The sequence below is a fragment of the Haliaeetus albicilla genome, chromosome 8 (assembly GCF_947461875.1).
Source record: "Haliaeetus albicilla chromosome 8, bHalAlb1.1, whole genome shotgun sequence".
Taxonomy (NCBI): Eukaryota; Metazoa; Chordata; class Aves; order Accipitriformes; family Accipitridae; genus Haliaeetus; species Haliaeetus albicilla.
The window spans coordinates 40,628,587-40,650,433 of record NC_091490.1 but is presented as its reverse complement, the minus strand read 5'-3'; the positions used below and the strand labels follow the sequence as shown (position 1 = coordinate 40,650,433).

General features: G+C 41.4%; 1 protein-coding gene across 2 annotated transcripts in view; it reads right to left on the bottom strand.

The window, feature by feature from the left end:
* Window positions 1-349: 349 nt before the first annotated feature.
* The window catches only part of MLLT1 (MLLT1 super elongation complex subunit), a 32,622-nt gene continuing 11,124 nt past the window's right edge, over window positions 350-21,847 (bottom strand). Inside the window, exons 4-12 of one of the 2 annotated variants that reach the window (XM_069790192.1) lie at window positions 17,764-17,907; window positions 15,982-16,107; window positions 13,684-14,229; window positions 9,877-9,964; window positions 8,946-9,057; window positions 7,546-7,645; window positions 7,251-7,322; window positions 5,427-5,498; window positions 350-4,907 (exon numbers count right to left, since the gene is read on the bottom strand). In XM_069790192.1, coding sequence (XP_069646293.1) covers window positions 4,779-4,907; window positions 5,427-5,498; window positions 7,251-7,322; window positions 7,546-7,645; window positions 8,946-9,057; window positions 9,877-9,964; window positions 13,684-14,229; window positions 15,982-16,107; window positions 17,764-17,907 — 1,389 coding nt within the window. In that variant the 3' untranslated portion in view covers window positions 350-4,778. Of the gene's footprint in view, window positions 4,908-5,426; window positions 5,499-7,250; window positions 7,323-7,545; window positions 7,646-8,945; window positions 9,058-9,876; window positions 9,975-13,683; window positions 14,230-15,981; window positions 16,108-17,763; window positions 17,908-21,847 lie in introns of both variants that reach the window. The other variant, XM_069790191.1, reaches the window with a different exon arrangement.

Below are 21,847 nucleotides of genomic sequence, written 5' to 3'. Positions count from 1 at the left end.
AGCACTCATGGCTCCTTCCTGCTGCTGGCAAACTGCAGGGAACCCAAATGTGAAGCAGCAGTGGCAACAGGATTTAAGCAACCAACTTAAAACTCCACTGGTTTAACAGCCATCTGAGTCTTCCCCCAGACATACTGTGCTTAAAACAAGTTTCCTTTTCCTTTGCTTTTCATCTCCTGTGCCCCAGCATGGTGCTGCCTGCAGGCAAGGGGCTGGCAGAGCAGCAGAGCAGCCCCTGGCCTTGCCAGCTTCTGTATTGCTAATGGAAAACTGTTGATAAGAAGGTGCTTCGGGAAAGCCTCGTTGCTGTCCCTGGAGAAGCAATACAACAAACAAAAAACGCTTGAAGTTTTACTTTTCCATCTTACTTTATTTCACTTTTTCTAGAAAATTCCTCCATAGTTCCACAAATTTAACAAAAAGTTTAAAATTCAGGACAAACAATCCTGTAACGTATTACAAACATGATTTTTTTTTTTTTTTAATCTTGAAGTTAGTCTTGGGCCAGCTGAATTTCTTACAGCCGAGTGAAGAATTCATTTCCCAACACAACTTTTAAAATCCTCAAGTGACAAGGTATTTAATACCTCGGCTCTAGGCAGAAATACAATTAAAAATTATCTAGAAGTTGAAGTACTTACATTTTTCTTTAGGAGTGCAAACTCATCTTGTCAGTTTTTGATGGCTATTTCTCGCCCCCAGGAAAGCAATACCAATCGATTTTCATCTTTTTAGAAGTAATACTCGTACAAGGTGCACGATGGTTGTCTACAGCATCGACACGAGCGTGCCAACTAGTGAGTGCCAGGCACCTGGGCTAGGAGAGAGAAGCTTCGTCCGAGTACACCACCCATGCTCCAGTGCGTTCGCCAACATGGCAGCTGAAATTTGCAGAATCAGAGTGACTCGGGTCTCTGCTCGCAGAGAACGTGACAGGGCAAGCCCCATAAGGGAAGTTTAAACCTCTCTCACCATCAAATAGGTTCAAGATCTGACAAAAACTGCTTCTGGATTGTTGCATCAATTGCTTTGCTAGTTCTGATGCTACCACCGCACACAGCAATAGAAGAACTGGTGGCAAAATCATTGCACTTCCATGTATTCAGCCTGACCACGGCACAGCCAGTCTCGTTACCTACGTGTCCAATATTCCTCAGCTGGTGTTTTGGGATCCAGCCAGCCTTACTATCCTTTTTTTTTCTTTTTTTTTTTTTCAACAGTAAATGTCAGTAATCAAAGCCTCAAGGCTTAATACATACGCAGACCAAGACAACAGGAAAGTACTCCTGACCCCTCTTTTGCCCTTTAATACAAAGGCCAAGGACAAAGGAAAAGCTGTGTCTTGATCTTACCTCCAACACGATTCAATTCAAAGCAACTCTGAAAGCCTTCAGACTGATCAGCACTTGTTCATGCCCTCAGTAACAAGATGAAGGACACTGAAAAGTAACAGAGTTCTGTCCATTTTCCTTGGAAAAACCATTATGGCTAGAAGTCAATTTTGGATATATTTTTTTTTTTCCTTTTTTTAACAATGCAAGCTACTACACATCCTTGAAGACCTGAAGCAATGCTGACAGCAGCACTGCCACCTCCTTCCTATAGTACAATAATCCATCCATGCTCTCAAGAGTGACACAAGAACAAACACTTTATCCACAAATACCTGTACACGGCATGTTCAGAACAGCATTCAGCCAGCCTATAGAGAATCTACACAGGGAACTCGTTCATATGTAACTAGAAGGAGACACAAGATGAGGCCCAAATTTGACCATTCTTTGTTTGCAGAGTCATTCCTCCTGTGGTCCCCGATGCTACCACATACCCCATAAAACAACAACTCTGTAGAACAACTAAGTACTTGCAAGAAACCTTTTAGTAACAAATCAGCATGTGCACACAATGAAAAAGAACTATTGCTGGGGGAACAATCCTATTTCAGGTTTTCAAGGAGATTATAAACAGTCTAAAAAAATCCATGTGTAAAATACTTCTTATAAAAACCAAACAAAATTCCTATCAATGCTCATTAGACTTCACGAATAAAGTCGGTTCCAGGACAGGACGATGCCACAGCCACAGGCGGGAGCCCCAGGCACTTCCAGCCAAGTTCAGGAACACCCTCCCACACGTGTTCTTGGACTGGCTGGGAGCAGCGTGACCATTCAGATCTTAACTTGAGAAGAGGGCAGAAGGGAGGTGGCACCTCCAATCCCTCGTGGGGTAACTCTGGAGGCTACTGACAGTCCCAGGAGAAATACTGCCAGGATGGGCAACACGGATGCAACAGCTGTGGGAGTAAGTGACCTGGGTGGAGAGAGGAGGCAAAGACCTCAGGGGATCTCAGGCTCAGGCTGAGCTACCACCACTGCTCCTATTGCTTCAGGGACAGGACAATGTCACCAACCCCACCCTTCACTGGGGGCAGCGGGCAGGAGGCATCGCACGCCAGGGGCTGCTCTGCACGCCCAGGGAGCCAAGTCCAGGGCCGTAGTGATCGCGCAAAGCTTGCCTCCTCCACGCCACAGACCCAACAGAGACCACGAGTAGTTCGCATGTACCCACCACGCCTAACACAGCACACAGGAGAGTCTGTGACGCTCGTGGACTGCGTCTGCCGTCCTCCACCGCAGTGCATCCCACTGCCAACCAAGACAGAACTGCCGCTCCTCCTCTTCCCACTGTCCTCCACCTTCTCAGCATGTGTACATTTGCGCACAGGGTTTCTATCCAGGCTTGGCATTGTCCATCAAGAAAGAAAACAGCTGAGATCACTGTCGTGACAGGGTTTGCACCTGGTATGAGCTTGATTTTTTTTTTTATATATATATATACACACATATATATATATATACACACACACACATACACGACACATGAAAGATGGTACAAAGACAAAATTAATGGGAATCGGGTCAACATGACCCAACTCAAACAAGCTTATCATCATATTGCCACTTAAGTTGATTAGTTGCAACATTTCCATGATAAAGAAAGGGGTAACCCAAAACAAGGGACTGTAATTTCATAATGGAGAAGGGACAGCAAACCCTGGAGTGATATAACCCCCCAGCTCCCACATGGGGCTTTCACAGATATGGGAGGTCCACTCATGAGCAGAGGGCTCCTCTGGACCGCAGCTCTCCTCCTCACTGCCTGCAGCCCACTTAACATTTGGCAAAAGCTTACACACTGATTGGAAAAACTGAGCAATTCTTAAAAAAAAAACCAAAAACCCCACCCCCCCCAAAACAACAACAAAAAAACCCATAACACAAAAAAACCCAAAACAAAAAAACAAAACAAAACAAACCCAAAACACCCCCCAAAAACTGAAATTAGGGAACAGGAGTGTAATACAGTTTGGATGAAAGCTACAGGACTTTCCTCACACCAACCTAGACAACACTTGGAAGTCAATACTAGTTTAACTAGAAATATATGAGTGATTTTGGATTAGTGTTTACTGTTTCCTGCCATTTCTGAACAGGCAGCAGGGCAGGAGAGGGAGGAAGAAACAAACCTGACTTCACTTCTTTTTACATCAGCGCTTTCCAGGTGTGTCCAAAAGATAAAATTCTCCCTTGTTTTGGTTTTCCCAAAGTACAGCCACTACTATAGGGGCCACTGTAGGAGATTCCTCTTTGAGAACATAGAACAAAACCAATCACGTATTTTGGCAAAGTTATTAAACACTGACAAATGAAAAGACGACAGGTGAGCCCCTTCCAGAGCACAAAATGCTTTGAAGATTGCTGTTCAGCTTCCATTCACTAAAAATTGTCCACAAGAGGCATTTTAACAAACAAGTCAAATCTTATTAAGCGCCCTTCCCCTGCCATAGCCATTAAAAAAAAACATAACAGAAAAACACACCCTTAAGATCGTAAGACCCAACTAGGCCCTTCTTATACATACAGTACATACATATATATAATATATATATAAAATATACAGCTTACAGTTTTGTAGTCCTATTACAGTTAAAGCAGACTGAAAGGAGTGAGACTTTGTTTAGGAGCTCAGATCAACAAACAAGACATCTCAAAACCCCAGCGGGAGACAGCAGATTCTAGAGGCCTCTTCAAAGAGCACAAACTGTCTCTGCAGGAAGCTGAAGGTCCTGCGCGTGGAACGATGCCCTGTAGGAATCGGGAGCCAAATTACAGCAGTGCTCTGTACCGAACTGCGGCAGAACTAACTTGCAAGTGATCAAAACTGGAATCTGTCCACTTTCCTCTTTAGCAGACCAGCAGGACCCCTGGGAAGCCTCCTCTGTCATCAGTCTCTTGGCTAGCTTTGTAAAAGCCAATCTCGCTTACACAGCATGAACGCTTCTTCACAGAGCTGGAGGAAACGGGACTCGCTAGAGCTCTCCGCAGGCAGGCTGGTCCCTAGATTTGGTGAAGAAAACATCATCCACACTTCTTCAGATCTCAGAGACGCCTGAAAATGTGCTCTTAAAACACAGTTTCTCGAAGTAAAACCAAAAAGGTCACACTGTGCAGCTAAGTGCAGCACATCTTTTGCTCTACTCAGGACCTGTGCCCAAGCATACTTATGAAGCTAGGGAGGACAGACTCAGCAATATGGGTGCTTGTTTGAAGCCTACAAGAAAGTGCAGCTGGCTGTGCATTCATAGAGCATGGCTGTTCTCTAAGGCAGTGCTTCGGGTGAATCAAGATAATAAGAAGGCCTAGTTCCATGGGTTCGTTTCCTGGTACCAATAAACGGGATTTCTGGTTTCAAAAGCAGCCTGCTTCTAAGGCCAAGCGTCATGTTGCTACTGCTTCCAAGTAGCTCTGCAGCTTACGGACGGTTGTCTCATCCAAGGAGAAGAGGTCAAAGTCAAAGGTTGTGTTGGTAACATTAAAATGCCCGGTTTCCTCAATGAGATTTACAATCTGTACAGAAAGGAGACAAGCAAGGATGTATACAGAGACCCCATAAAGATTAAGTACAGCAGAAAGGCCAGCAGATATAAAGCAACCCATCCAGTCCTTTTCTCATCCCTTTAAAATAGCCTCAGAGATGAGAATGTCTTGCAACATGAAGGGAATGCTCTCCCAAAAAAGCAAACCAGCTCCTCCTGCATGCCTGACTAGCTCAGTCCAGGAAGTGAGGTGGGCATATTTCTTTCCTTTTAAATTAGACCAAGAGAGCCCAGCTTTGGGACCGCTACCAGGATGGCAGAGGAAAGATGCACAAACCACACTTCTGTATCTTTTCCAACAAAAACATTGCATGCACATCTGATTTTTTTTTTTTTTTCTGACATATCTTTGGTTTCAAAGTGAACCAGACTCTCTCATGAAGGAGAGGCAAGTGAAAGGTCAAGCATCACAGGGGTCCAGCTGAGACCCTTGGACACAAAGATTACCAGAGTACAACAGCTTGCCAGAAATCTGACAAATGATCTCTACCTGCTGTAGCACATTGCGCTCTCGTAGTGCCATTAGTCGCCTGTGAAGCTCCACTAATTCATCAGTGTAGGCCTGTAAAGGAGGCATGAACAGAAATAGTGACATATGTGGCATGTTTGTATGACTGCCAAAGTGACTTGCCTAATGAGGATCAGAGGCCCTTTCAGACATGTTCCTATTCCCAATTTTCCCCTAAATTTTTTACTGCCTCCTCCATCCTTATCAAGTACCAGGAAACTATAGACTTCACATAAATAGGGATGGTCTGAAGACCATCAGCAAGACTATTTAATGACACCATTAAACAAACACCTGTAACCAGCTTTAAGAAGTGGTCAGAACCTTTGAGCTTAGAGGACCTCAACAAGGTGAAGTTCACCTTGGTGAACTTCAGCATGAGTTCTTCATCAGCAGGTTGTACTAATAAACTACTCATTACCTGAAACTACCTACATCAGTGACCAATATCCCAGCAATCTGCTGAACAATGATTTGTGTTTAAGCAAGGAAAAATTCTTTGAGTGCACTGCATTCCCTGGTAGTTTTACATACACCACAATGGTAAATGCAGAATTGTTTAAAAGCTCAACATGTTAATTGTTCTTATATAAGGGTCATTTGGTTTTTTCTCTCTTCTTTTTTTTTTTTTAATTTAGGCAGCCAACAAGGCAAGTTTCTGTTGGCACACTATCGCTTACAGGGAATAGATTCTTAATCTGTAGACTGAGAGTTGTTCATGTCTGTATCAGCAAAACTGAACTAATTTCAGTAACTGTACGAAGGCAAAAAAAAATCCTAAACCCATCCCCCCGCAAAAAATTGTGAAATATACCCCTCCCCAGCACATTCACACAGGGACAAGCATTTTTCCCAAAACACCCAACCAGTACTGAATGCTATGCTTGTTGGGAGAGCTAGTATCTCTTATAAAACCTCTGACAGTTGGAAAAGCTGATGGTATTTCAGGCACTCTCTTCAATGGGTCTCAGGGGTGTCCCCTTCTATCTGTATTAAGTAGTCTAATAAAAGATACTATTACCTACAAACCTTGCCCCAGATAAGCCATCTCAGCTATGGTTAACAGCGGAAGATTTTGTAGCTAGCAGGAGACTCGGACGCAAGTACCTCCAAGATCACACTTAAATCTAACACGAAGTGATTAACCTATGCTGTATTGTCCTGTTGAAAAAGTGTTCACACACACAAGTGAAAGCTGAAGACTGATTCTTTGATTACCGTAAGGACCTCAGTGATTAGACTAAGGAAAAGTATTAAGCTCCCATTTAATTGATTTCTTTACAAAAAAAGTCACAGCGGGAGAACCTTCTGGACAACTTGGGGTTTGGCTATTTGCTTGTGAGTTAGCCATGCCTTAAGAGCATGTACACTGCTCTGCTTTCAGTGGAAGCAAGAAAAAGGGAATTTCATTGAACAAATAAAGGTTTCAACTAACCCAGCAAAGCAAGCGTCGAGCAATTTCTAATTTGTAAGATCAAGGACAGATGAAAACTGCCTTTTAATGAAGAGGCACTTGCCACCACAGCAGTAGGCAGACCATTGGTTCAGACAAAGGGCAGACAAATAAAACAGTTCTAACATTTTGCACATGGGAACAAACTGGGGGTCCATCTATTTAATATACATAATTTCTGCAGTGTCACTTTCCAAAGCCTGTCCTTTCAACATCTGTTTTTCATTACACTCAAGCTTTCAACCTGCCGAGACAGAACAATGTGAACAGGCTAGGCCGATTCAAATTGTTTTCTACACAGAAATGTTAGGGAGCATCCAACAGTTCTATGATATGCAAATCCTCAGACATACCTTGTCATATGTTCCCTTCTTCAGGATCTTCTCTGGCTTGTTACAAGACTCTGGGCTTTTTCTTCCAGATGCCTGAGGGCAAAAGAAATCAACATTAAGGAGCAAAGTTAGTTCAGACAACATGGTGGTTTAATGGCTTGGATGCACAGCACTGAACAGAGAAATTACCTGTCTGATGAAGACAGTGAAATAGGGAAAATTTGGTGCAAGTCAGAACTAACACCATGGACTGAATACAGTGCAGGAACCAAGAGTGGTGGAAAGTAGTATTGTAAGGGCATGTAGAATGCAGTACCTTGTTATTTGCTGGGGGCAGTTTCTGACCAGGAGGTGGCTCTCGACTTGGCAGGCAGGAATCTGCACTGTTATCACTGTCGCTGTCACTAAGGCTCAGTCTGAAAAACAAGCAGCAGAGAATTAGCATCGTCAGGTAACAGGAAACTTAACTTAGCTGTCAACTGAACCACACAGCGTTAAGTGAAATTCTCTTATTTATCATAGACTTATAAATTGTCTGGGAGAAACGGCCAGTCTGTAATTTCCAAGAATCCCTTTCTTCCTAGCTGATGTCACCTTTGCCATCTTCCATTCACTCAGGAGGCAGAGTAGGGAGTTTTAGTTTACACATCACAGCTAGCAGTTCAACTCTTTCATACGCAAGTCCCCTTAGAACAACTAAGTACCACCTGATTTTCACAAATGGCAACTGTTCATTTGGGGGATTCATTCCAAGATCACCAAGTACCTGCATGATTGGCTTACCAACACCTCCACTGAAAACATAGGCAAAAAAAAAAAAAAGCATTTAGTGTTTCTGTTGTGACCTTTGAGATTTCCTATTTATTCTCGTTCTTCTTGTGGCCCTGCAGATGTATTATAGCAGGTATCCTACTTTTGATGAGCCTGAAAAACTCTTTATTACCTATCCCCTAAAGGTCTAAAAAACATCCTTCAAAGTCTCTCCATTCCTCTTTTAGTTGATAATGACAGAGTGCAACAATGGCTTTTTTGTTTGTTTGTTTTTGGTGAGCACAAGCATCACTTGAAATTTGCAGCTGCTATCTGGGCCAAGCCTTTGGTTTCAAATATTCAGCCTGAGACTCCAGATTTGGCTACAACAGCGTTTCCTGAGGGGAGAAGGATGAAATTCAACTATTTCCATTGACTAAAGCAGGAAACAGCTGTTAACCAAGTCCCATAGGAGTCAAGTAACCAACTGTCAGCACGCACTATCGGCAGACTAAGACTTCTCAGTTTTGTATCAGTCACATGCAGTAAGAAGAGCACACATGCTGACAGCCTCCACAACACTTCTCTAATCTCTGCAGATCAAAGGTGTCACACACCATTCAGCTCAGCAGAGATCTGAAGACAACAATTAGGTGACTATTTTAAGGGGCTCAGTCACTAACACCTGCAAAGCTCAACATGTACCACTTCGCAGTGGCTTCCTCTCTTTGAGCTCCAGTGATCTCTCCTCATCCAATTCGGTTCCCAGTCTGCTGTTGTCATTGACTCTGTATCCCTACTCTGTGCTGAGTACTCCACACATCTGCCCTTTCTCTCCTTCTCTCACACTTTCCTCTCACGCATAGCCCCATCACTTTGATTCCTCTCTCCAAATGGAGGGCACAAAAATACCAAACATGGAAGGCAAAAAGACAACAAACATCTTTCTTCCTGATTTGTTACCACCTGGAATCCCGGCTGACTGGGTTTGCTTTGACTGCTGCCTCTTCTCCAGAGGAGCTGTCATCATCATCTGACTCCTCAGACTGTAGATCTTCCACCATGGAGCGCAGTGGGCCTGGGATCAGAGGGGAGAAAGCAATTCAACACCAGGACATGTGCAGCAGAACTCCATCCAAGCTATCTGATCTAAACTGGATTAGTGATTATTAAGATACATCAAAATTTCTCAATAAGACGTCACTGGTATTTTCATTTTGCACAAAGATATTGCTAAAAGACACTGTATCCCAGTCTCAAAACTAAAGCAGAGTTGACAAACCTTACAACTGCCATAAAGCCACCCTAGCCTCCCACCAAACCTTCCCACTCTCTTCTGAAATGAAAACAAAAGGACACATTTTTCACACATTTGGGGACTATCTTAAATGTCACTCAAGAGACAGTACTTGTAGTAACCCAGCATATGCTAATGTTAGAACATTTACTATTGCCACAGTATATCTCTTTGGATTATTAGTGGAGGAATCTGAAAAAGAAGCTATGTTATGCACTGGCAAAGTGATGAATGCCACATTTATAATTTTTAATAAAACATATGAAATTGGAGAAGAAATATTCTGGTGACACTACAGATCAAGCAGCAGCAAACACATTTATAAACTGAGGCAGAAACCAAAGTCAACAGGGAAAGAACCAAACCCAGAGAGATACCCTACTCATAAATTAACTGCCAAAACAAGAAAAATACTTGTTCACGATTATGCTACGACATTATTGCCTTTTCTTGCTGAAGCGTCACAGCTTCAACACATGGTTGCATACAAGAAACCATATTAGCCTTATATATGTTGCTGGGAAAACGGATCTCATTCTCATGAGCCTTTTAAGGTTATGCAAGGAAGATTTTTTACAAATTTTATTTCTCGCAACACACCTTGACTGTGGTTCTGAGATGGCTCGAAATCAGAGTCAGAGCTGGAGTCGGAGCTGGAGCTGGAGTTGGAAGGGCTGGACTGGACAGACTTAACCCCCCATAAAAGGGAAAAAAAGAAAAACAATCTTAACCTTTCTAATCTGGAAAATCAGTGCAGAGCACAAAGCACAGTGAGACAGAAGCATTTAAGCACTCTACAACATCGTACATCACTGAATGCAGCTCTTGGAACTACAAAAAACATATGAAATGCAAGGTGAATAAAACCAACATTTATGAAAACTGTAGCTCAGCACTCCTGGGCAGTGGCATCAACAGCTCCCACCAAAACTCTTCAGGCCACTAGTTTCAAATAGCCTCAAGTGATGAAATATAACATCTGAAAAATGTCAAAGTGAACAACCCCTTACTTTGAAGTGTGAAAGATGACTTGTATACAACCTAGAACAAATATCAAAGCCCTCTTAAAAAAGTGTATTTATTGTAACCCACCAACATTCCCTCTGAACACCCTGTACTAATCATTAAACACAGAAAGGACACCTATCCTAACTAGCTCACTTGACTCCAAAATTAGTTCTAATTTATTAGTATACCCTCAAAGCAGTTGTTTCTACATCAATTTGAGCAATCCACTGTACTGTTTCCAGTTTATTGTGAAAACATAACATAACCAGTTAAACTCTTGTGAAACCAACTCCACTGACTGTCAGCATTCAACAGAAATGCCAGAAGCATACTATGCAGTAAGAGTTAGTAAAAAAGATATAACGAACTACTGCTAATAACATCATCCAGAAACAAAGTCTTAGCGCTACATGTTTAACATAAAACCAGATATTGTACAGCAATCACATGCTTTAGCTTAAATGACCGCGAGGTGGCAGTGAAGGCTAAATCAACTATTTCATCCCCAATAGCAGCAGCGACTATTACAATAATCTTAAAGGTTTTTTGTTACTCAGTAGGATCTAGTTTAAAGATTCTCAATGTACTGTAATATTATCTTGCCTTTTTAAAAGTAATTCCCTTGAAATTTAGCATTTCAATTTCATTGCACCATTCCTGGGAATACACCTATTACTTCCACTACCAAATCCTGATGCTAGAAAAATCACACATTCCCATTGATCAAGAAACTTTACTACAGAAAGTGTTAATACTATAAAAACATTGTAAACAGGTAGAAAGAGGCACATTAGCAGCTTTGGGCATTAATAAATGAAAGCGGTGGCAGGACTTTCATCCCAATACCACCCTTCCCTATAATTTATCACCCAAGTATTGTTAAGAGTTTCATTTATTCAGCTGTAAGAAGGCAGGGAAAAATGTCAAAAAGAGGTATTACAACCCTTGTGAATTATTCAGTAGCAAAGGAGAATAATTTGACAATTCCAATATCTGATATATTGGCACACTGCAGCAGCCCTATTTGTTTAGAAAAATTACTACATGAAAGCAAAAGAGCCGTATTTTCAAGACAAAGGAGCACAGCTCTTGTGTCTTACCCACAGATTCAATCCTAACATCCTTCATCCCTGATAACCTAGCAGGTGTTCACTTAAAATGACTTAACAGGACCTCAGAAGCAGAGGTTGGAAGTTGTATAGACCCCTGTCTTTCCTTTTGCCGTTAACCCTATCAGCTATTTCAACCAGGAGGCATCCAGCTGGACATGCTCTGCATGCTCAGGCTGCAGTTACTGTCACCGTGATATGACAAAAGCACATGCCGACAATGGAAAAAAGCAATCCTGCTTTCACATCTCAGCCTCTCCCTTTTGTCAGCACTAGCATTTAGGCAGCCAAGCATGAGGCCAGTTCAGGGAACTGGACTTGATGGGGGAAGGAAAAAAAAGGAGAGGAAAAAAAAAAAAAAAGAAAGGACAACTAACTTTCAGCAGGAGCTGAAATGGAAGGAGAAACTCCTCCAGCCCATTGCAAAGTCACACGAGCTCTCATGCCAGCAGCATAAATGAGAGCAAGACTGTTTCTTTCAACAGCAGCCTGCAAAGATGTCAACTCAAAGCAATCGTGGAGTTGCAGCCTCAGAGCATGTTGCACAATACGTTGGCTGCAGAAGCAAAGCTGATTTAAGAGTTTCCGGGCCCCGGTCCACCTCCAGCTGCTCATTCGCTTTAGTGATGTGGCTTACCACACAGATCCACAAACAGCTGTACCAGTACAAAGATGGAGTAGCAAACTGCAGCACTGGGAGGAAAAAGAACCCCCCAGGGTGGAAAAGGAATTCAAACAGTCTTCTCTGCTGATGCCAATGCATTATGCAGTTATACCCTTAAGCTTCAAGTTCCACAGAAACCTAAGCTGATCTGACTGGCAGCTGCCACGGTTCCCCCTCCATCACACTGAGTATTCCTACCCTCCTTCTGGGCTAGCACTCAAATACCTCTGTCAAGCATCCAACAGACACAAGAGCTGGTGCAAGAGAGGACACAGAAGCATAGAAAGCTTGGTGGGGCAGGACAGGACTGCAGCAGACACTGTGGACCCACAACCACAGTTTGTGGTTTCACAGAACAGTCTAAACAGCACTATCAGCTTACAGCTGCGTGGTGAGTCCCAAAAGGATGGATGACACCTAAGAAATAATGAAGTACAAGACACTCAGGACTTAACAGAGATCAGCAAAGTACAGAAGCTCGCAGCGAGGGCCATGTATCTGGAACAGAAATGATAGGCTTGCTACACACTGATGCACTTCAGGTATAAGGCTAAAAGTGGAGAGGAGTGGCCTCTTTTTAACACACAAGCTACACATTTAATCAATCTGGAAAAAAAAAATCTTTGCAGAGTAACTTGAATTAACACTTCCCCAATAAACTCTTCTATTGGGAATCCTTTGCAAAAAATCCTTTCTGAAATAAACACATCAATACTTACTGTATCATGGCGCTGATTAAATCATAATATGAATTGTCCCTAGATTTATTCTCGTAAAACAAATCTTTCTAGAAGTGGTCAGTAGGAAGCAGTTCAAAAATTAATGTGACATTACCTGTGAACCCTATTAGAAGATATATGGCTTCTCTATAGCTAATACAAAATATACAAGCAAAAAGTAGCGAAAGTTTGGATTTAGGTTGCAACTTTCCCCTCCTACTTTTTTTTTTTTTTTTTGCCTTCTTTTGGAAAACGATTTTAAGACAACAGAGGATGAGGAATGTTTTTAGTTGTAAAAAGAAAAAATATTTAGACAGCTTTTAAAAATAGTAGTACAATAACATAATTTGTTTTATGTTTTACAACACAACTAATTTAGGTTTAGTGGCATGCGGTTGTATTTTGAGCTTTAGCCAATAGCAAGTTTCTTATAGGCCATGTCAGGAATAGGGGGTTTTATTTACATTTTAATACTGGTTGGTTTTTTTTCCAGAAAAAAACCTGAAATTATTTGCTCCTTTTCTGAATCAAGATCACGTTCAAAAACATTATGTTATCATAAGCAGGTAGAAAGCTTATCTATGCGTACTATACTCTAGCTCTATAAATGTCACTGCAAGGGATGAACGAGAGACCATAACCTTAAACTCCAACTTTTAGATAACTCTGCCTGCAGATAAATCTAAATAGAACTGCATATCTGAAACAGGAGGTAAACCAGGCAGCAGTAACAATAAATACTGATAGGATTTTCAAAGAAGAGTTTTATTTGAGATACAACCCAGCCTAAGTATTTGCCAGTCTGGTTCTCTATCTTGCCTGAGGGAATATTTTTTAACATCTTTTTCACGCGTGGATTTAAACAGCATACTTATAAAATTCAGGTAAAGGACAAATCCCTACTCACCTCTGACTTGAAAGAAGTTTCATCCTCCGAATTTGACTCCTCCATTTCCACAGGCTTTTTGATCTCCTTGGCCTCACTTTCAGATTTTACCTTTTCCACTTTGGCATTCATCTTCTCCTTGGTTTGTTTCTTCTCTGGATATGAGGAAGACGAGGTTCTGGGAGACGTCCCTAGGATATTCTTTACCCCTTTGGAGCTACTCTTTTTTTGTTTTTTGGCACTGGGCTTTGGTGACTCAACATTGGAGGGCCTCTTGCTGGAAGACTTTAACTCCGGCTGTGGCCCGCCCTTTGGAGAAGTGTTCTCCAGTTTGGTCTCCTTCACGGCCAGTTTTGGTTCCTTGAAAGCAGCTTTTGGAGGTGCCTTCTCCTCCTTAGGCAGTTTGTTCTCAGTTGGTTTTCTGGAGGAGTCCTTCAAAGGCTTGTTTTGTTCTCTTTCAAGGTCTTTGGAGGAGTTTTTGCTCTCAGAGTCTTTTCTTGGCCTCTCTCTGTGCTCCTTGGTTACTTTGTGTGGCTTGGATGCCTTGCTACTTTCCTTGTTTGCATCCTAAAATTCAGCAACAGAAACATGCAAGCTAGGTATGAAATTGAAGCTCTGCACAGAACTATAAACACATTCTCATAAATCACATTGAAGCATTTGTTTCATGTAGACATCCACCCACAGATACCTAATGTACTTATCTACCTCTGAGGCAAACATCTAGATTTCTCTAAAGCTGACAGAGAGAAACTGACAGTAGGCACTTAAACATCTACCTTGGAACAGGATGAAATATGTTTCACAAATGCCTGTTCCTTTCCATGGTCTATAAAAGGTCTATAAACATCTATAGATATTTAGTTCAGATTTAATCTGCAGGGTTAACATCTGAAGCCAGATAAGAGGAAACTCACTCTAGCTGTGTTACGCAAAGTTATACTTCTCACCATATTTCAGATAAAAAAACCCCAGCAACTAAAGAGGGGGTTTTTTAGGTTAAATCACATCCACGGCAAACGCCAAGTTATGTTCGCAGCCTAGCCCCCAACTCACACATCAACCACATCAACCACACCACAACTTCAACAAAAATGCTTAATGTCCCTACAACGATAAGAGAGCTGAAGTCTGTGATATCAGCAGGCACTTTATCACCTTTAATAAGAGCTTTAAGATACCAATCATTAGGACCCTGCCCATCCTAAGAGTCAGGTATACAGGAAGGCAAAGGAGTAATATCCTTTGCGAATTGTATGTGAATTCAAAAGACTTATAGAAGCAGGTCTTGTGGGGAGACACTGGAGTATGAACTGGACGTGCTGAGATGCAAACACACATGGACCTCTGAAGGCAACCTGGAGGAAGAGAAGCAGGAGACTACTGTCTCTTTGGCTACTGGCAATTTTCACCACAGCTTGGGTCAGAACCCTTTATTTCTCTTCCGTCTTCCGTTTTCTAATGCTTAATTTCTGACCAAAATTATATCGGCCACTAACAGATAAGTCCTCTTTATTCTGTTTCATAACATCAACATCAAAAAGCATGACTGAAGTGCCAGAAGTGTTTAGAGGCCTGAAGAAAATGGATATTAGAATCGATTTACATTGTAATATGAATTGCTGTTAATATCTGTGACTGTTCAGGCTGATAAAGTGTACGTAATCTGCTTCAAAACACATCGTTTGTGGATTGTTTCTCCTATGTAGAATTATACAAAAATAACGCCATCACATAAGTGAAAAAAAGAAAACTTAAGGTTCTTCTGAAGTCTCAAGAACTAGATACTGCTGGATGCAAACATCAAATCTTGAAATCACTAGTTTGACCAAGTGCAGCATATTTTATGTTCTTCACACCACTACCCTAAGCAGTCCTAATGACAGAGGAACTGCTGACTCTCTACTCAGCCTTGCTGCTAAGAGATGCAAGGACTCAAGAGTGCAGCTTTACATGACAGACAGTGAAAGACCCACATAATTCATCCTCAGCATCGAGGATACAAGTCAGAACAATCAGAGAGGAATTCATTCAACTTTATCTTCTGTAGCAGATCAGGAGGAAGATATGGTTCACCAAAAATTCCCATCTTGGACATTTAATTTTCTTCTCAAAATTTCCCTGGAGAGAAGTCTAGCAAATCATAAAAAGGCCTCCTAAATTATGATAAGTCCCAGACCATTACCTAGTGAACTACAGAGTACAAGGAAGAATGTTGCAGAATTAAAGTAGCCAGAAACAGCTGCTAAACAAACTCTTACTAGCAAGTCCTGAAAGACTTCTTCACCTCAGGATGACACAAAAGCATGCTTCACTGACCTTTGACCCATGGGAGGGTTTGGTCTTCTTGGGATCAGAGAAGGCAGAGAGTGGTATTGTGGGTAACATAGGATAATCTGGACTTGGCCTTGAAACAGTTTCTGCTCCTTCTGGCATTACCATTACCTAGTAATAAAGAGAAGAAAAATTATGTATGAGTAAAGTCGCATGGACTATTAACACATGATTATGTTAAGTCACTTGCTCAATTAACACACTATTATTCATCTTTTGAATGTTTTTTTCCCCTGCTTAAAGGCCATAAAAAGATATTGTCTAGGTAATGCTCAGTTTCAAGGCAACTCCTCAAACACAGAGCATTAAAACCACAAAAAAAGTGAAAGGCAACATGCAATATCAAGTATCTTTCCCAAAGGGAACACCAATATTCTGAGCACAAGCAGGCAATAAAGCTCTGGACAAGAACTGTGTGTTCTGCTGCAAATGCTCTTACCCTGCAAAAGGGCAGCAAGATAAATCTGGAAGGAATGAGCAAGACTTCATCAATTTAGGAGAAGCTGAATTCACTCATTTGGGGGGGGTGGGGGGGGGGCGGGGAGCAGGCCTTGGGTGTCTTCCCTTGACAATATCTTAACACCAAGCACTGAGCTCCATGAAACATTTTTCTTCTTACCTCCCCTATATTCTGTCAGAATAATCCTGTTGAAAATTTCCACTAGATGAATGGTATCAAAACTGATTCACAGATGAAACACCTCAATACATCAGGAATACATTAATGCACTATGAAAATCCTAGAAAGCAAATGATGTTCCAGCCATCCTATGGCTGAAATAAACACCTTCCTCTTTGTGCCCAATACAGAAAAGCACTGGCACACCGAGGAACTTCTGGACAGATCAGCTTGGAATTCTTGCCATTCCTGAGATTTATTATTGACAAACTTCCCCATAGCTTTTTTACTTTTCTAATTTTTCAGGCTAGAAACATGTTTTTTCAGAAGAAAATTTTGCCAGCAATTAAGACCATCTCAAATAAAGTCCTTGAACAGAACATAATTATACATTACTATATATGGAGGTGTCTCAGAATACAGTCATGACATCCTCTGTCTGGTTAAAAACTTCATGCACTTCATGGCTTGTACTAATTTGCCTACATCTTGTAGTTATTTGAGGATCATTTCTTTAGTTTATCACTGCATATTACTTTCCCAGAAGTAAGAGTTCATCCACTGTAGCAAGCCATATCTTATTGTGCCTTCAAGAGTCTATTTTTTTTCCTCCCACACCCATTTTCACTCTATATTCTAACACTTTTCCTTAATTTTTTATTATCTAAACCACAAGCAGCTGACCTCAGGTTTAGAGGACATTTATTGACCAGGAAGTGCTAAGTATTAGGCTTTCCTGTGGCAAAAGTAAGTAAGGAATAGACTGGAAGCCTCTCCCTTTTCTTGAGCTTTTCTATACTGATACAGCTCACGACACTAGGAAGGTCACAGATAACTGTAACTGCCTGATGGACAGCATGCAACATCCACAGAAGACATCCATTTCCAGAGGGGTTTTAGTGCTTTGATATTAATGGTCACATTTAAATTGAAAACAAAGTGCCACCAATCACACTAGCAATGGTTTAGTTCTGCTTCAAGTGCTGCAGTTGTATAACCAGGAGTAAAAATTGGCTGGGTCATCCTTGAGATGAATGTAGAAAACTGTAGCCTGCTGGGCTGCAGCTAAAAAGAAACCCCAGAGCAAAATGAGATCACTACACAGTTTAGCAGAACCTCTTCAGATCTCCAATCCCTTTGGCACTTACCCCTCCAGCCCTAATGAGTTTGCGTCTGAATTCCTTGGTGGGATTGTTGAAAGTCAGTTTCTCACAACGAAGGTGGTTCACAGGTGGATTTCCCTCCAAATTTAAGAACAGGTCATATGTGAAACAAACCTTTTTCGGCTCCTCCTAAAAACAAAAAAGACTTTGGGAAAACGGAAGAAGTTTGGCAAGTACACAAAGTCAGAGGATTCAAACAGACACTCCTGAAAATCCCAAATAAACCACTGAGTAAGTGTTGCCTTTATAGAGTTTTTCATCATGAGATCAGAGCGCTAGAAATGAAACTATTTGTGCCTAAAGTGCCTGAGGTTAACATACTGTTCATCAGAAACTCAGGCATGGCTTTTCACTGCAAAAGCAATGCACGGACAAGGATACTGACTGACAATTGTCTGTTTAAAGCCATTCAAGTCTTCCTAGGAAAGCAGATTCACAAGCTTTATCCACTATTCTGTTTTCACTGAAATTCAGATCCTATCTCCTTTGGGAAGCAGCTGAACTATAAGTATCAATATTAAGAAAAGCATAATCCTTTATTTAGAGAAGGAACAACTTCTAAACTCACAGGATCTCTGCGGGTACTGAGAAAAGATTAAAAGCAATGGTAAAAGGATGACTCGTTTTGTAAAATCCTTTTCAATATGCATATTGCAGGGGCTGAATGGGAACATATCCTAAGCTTTTGAACTTTCCAAGGGCACTTTCACTGAAGAAATCCGGAGTTTGTATGCATGTTGGGGATCATCTGCGCCTCACTGGTTTTGTTCCACCTGCTACAGAAGCACAGCAAATACTCTGCATTTGCAGTAGAGAATGGAAGAAATTTCTTCCTTTTTTTCTCCCCAAATTGCAAATATTGCATACTTATTGTGTATTACAAATATCGATATGACATTTCCTGGTATTATCTTGTATTCTGCATTTCAAGATGAAAACTCAAAACGTGGCAAACCACACAGAGCCTTACAGTACATTCAGTATTTACATGAATGCATCCCACATGCCTCATTCAATGCGCAACATCAAGCAGCTGCACAGCAGTCTTTTCCACAATTCATATCCAGCAGCTTGATTTCCTGGTGTAGTTGCATTGTTGTATGGGAACAGACGCCGCAGGCTTCTAGCTCAAGCCATTAGATTTGCTGAAAATAGGTTGAAGCATCAAACAGCTTCAGACCACACTGATTCCTGCTGTTTGCTTGGTGGATACTAACGTCACTAAAGAAACCATTTCTTGTACAAACTATACCTCTAATAATAAAAAGTGTGGTAACCACACCTGGTTTACATCAAAATCAGTACCCTAAGCTCACCTGGGAGTCAAGGTCTGGTTCTTAACTCCCCAAACAGCGGAAGGCAGACATCTAAGCAGACACATACAATAGAACTGTCTCCCATTAACAAGCAAGAACACTCTACCAACACAAGGGTCTTCAGACCCTCTTTTGGAAAAGTCCTGAAGAATCCATGCACACTTGAAGGGGTTCAATGTCTGCTAAAACAGATGAATGGCAAGAAGAAGAGAAGTACTTGCAAAATACACTGCATTGTCATTTTCCTCTTTTGCTACAACCATTCTCATTAACTGAATCATTAGTGAGCTCTGCATGTGTGTGCTTACACTGGAGTTAAAACAGCAGCTGTAGAGGGTCCCTCAAAGTCTAATAAACTTAAATGAAGGATGAATAGAAAACCAAATGTGGCCTAAGAATGGTTTCTAAAATGCTCTTCCTAGTTTATAACACAGAGTAAATTGATCTTGGTTATATTAGCAAAAGCAGGCTTTAGTCAAAAGCTGTTAAGCCATCACATTATCAGAGCTCTGCTTTGTCATTTGCTTGTTTGCTTCCAGAGCAGGAGAGGGGAAGCAGATTAATTTCCCTTTTATCTTAGGTATCCCATTTTTTATATACACTCAAAAGCAGAGAACCTCCCAAATATTTATTGTACCTCTGTTGAGGAGTTTCCACTTTTTGTAAAATTAAGACAGTTTTTCAACGTGATTTTTCTCCAACTCAGATATCACGACCGCCCTGGGAACCGAGCCCTAGCCAAGTACCACGATCATTAAAATATCCTTTGTATCGTCTCAGGCCATCAGAAGCCCCCCCCCAAGTGAACAGTTAAGATTACAGCACTCCTAAAAGAACGAGTACAAAAGTCTCAAAGCAAAAAGCTGCAAATAAACATTCTTTCCTTTACTGCCTTCACTGACAGCTAATGATTACAGCTCAAGACACTCCAAAGCTTAACCCATCCGGTCCTCCCTAAAAAGTTCTTCCCTCCAAACAACCACCAAGGGGTGGGGGTGGGGGAGGCAAGGAGGAAAAAAAGAAGCCCCAAACCAAGGAAAATCTCTCTCAATTGACCTGGACCTACACATCTAACTTTAAATGGAAAGCCACACTGAATCCACAGTGCCACACTTCAAAGCCTTTCTAAATCACATGTTGAGATCTACACATCCTGCTGCCTGGAGTTGCAACAGAGTGTAAGTACTTTTTCACTGTAAGAACTTAGGTTCAGGCAGTCTGTTTTCATCCTGCAACACCACTTCAAGTACTCCTGCTTGAGTAGCAGTTATATGCGCAAGCCAAGCTTTACTCTCAGCTGATTCCACCTTCTGATATTCAACCCTTGATGTCAAAAAGTAAAACTGAAAGAGGGAGAGACTTACTTTCTGTGGATATTTTGTTGCCCTCTGAGACCATACCCTATTCTGAACGGCCTTACTTCCAAGAAAGGCTTTAGAAAGAATGGATCACATCCATTTCTAACTGGTAGATATTGCAGTTATTCAGATTAAAATTCATTGGTCAATTTGGACATGCAATGGTTAACCTGGTATGGGATCTCTCAGAAAGCCACCTTAGAACCGCAGTTTATATCTGCCCCTTAAATCTTACGATGCCATAGAAGTAAACTAGAAGTGTGTACCACAGACCTAGGGCCAAGCTTTTATTTGCAGCCGCCATAAATTTCCCTCCAACCAGTGAATCCCCCTACTCCACCTCCAATCTCCAGAGCTGAGCACATCACGCTTTATTTTTACTGTTTTCCAGCTTCCTGTCTGCACTGACTGTCACTGCACTGTTACGAACACTAAAGTTGCTTTATTTTTCTTCCGCGTTCTGAAATAATGGGTTAAAGTTCTTTTGGCAAGAGGAGGAATTTTTCAAAGTCTTTTGTTAAAATTTCCTTGTCCTGTTTTTAAGGCAGGGTGTGCCCTTTGCCACTTAACACAAATCAAAAGAATTTCACTGGTAGCGTGCGCATAAAGCTCATAAATCACTTTTAGAAAGCCATAAAGCAAAATTATCTACAAAAATCTAGCACACCAAGGAAGCAGACTCATGGTTATTCAATAACTATAACATCTAACACTACTTCCCTTTTGCCATAGATCCAGCCTGACAGAGTCATTTATCCGTAACCGGTCCATAACGTCTGTATAAATGAAACCCCCTTTCCAGGCTCGTACAACCCGTTCGACTAGTCTTCCACCCCGCTTCAAGACAGGACATTTAAAAGTGAATAGCCCAATATTCATTTTTTGAAGCAAGTAGCCTTATGTTATACTCTGCTAACAAGTCCATGAAACACCCTTGTCTTTTTTGAGATTCTACAGGGTTAAGTAAAATAACAAAGAACAGCATTTTGGAACTCTCCCCCATCTGAAGCCTATTACTTTGTTTCAAAATTAGGAAAATATACTCACTGCTCAAAGACAAGCATTTAATAATTTACTAGCTCTTACAAATACATGATATGATGCTGGCATGGCTAGTAAAGCTGCTACATTCGACAAGGCTTCCTTGCCAGGCACTGCAATGAATTCAGCATATGGAGATGCCTATCGATGTGCCACACTGAACAGCCACCGAAACACACAGAGCCTGGGTGTTTTGGCCAGGAAAACAGTCTGCTCAGATAGAAGAATAGCTAAACTGATAATACATATCAATTTATGACAGAAAAAAGTAAAAAAAAGATTCACCACTCAGCAGCAGCACAAAAGAAATTGCTGCAGGCTTGTAAGTAAGACCATACAGAACAGACCTAAAAA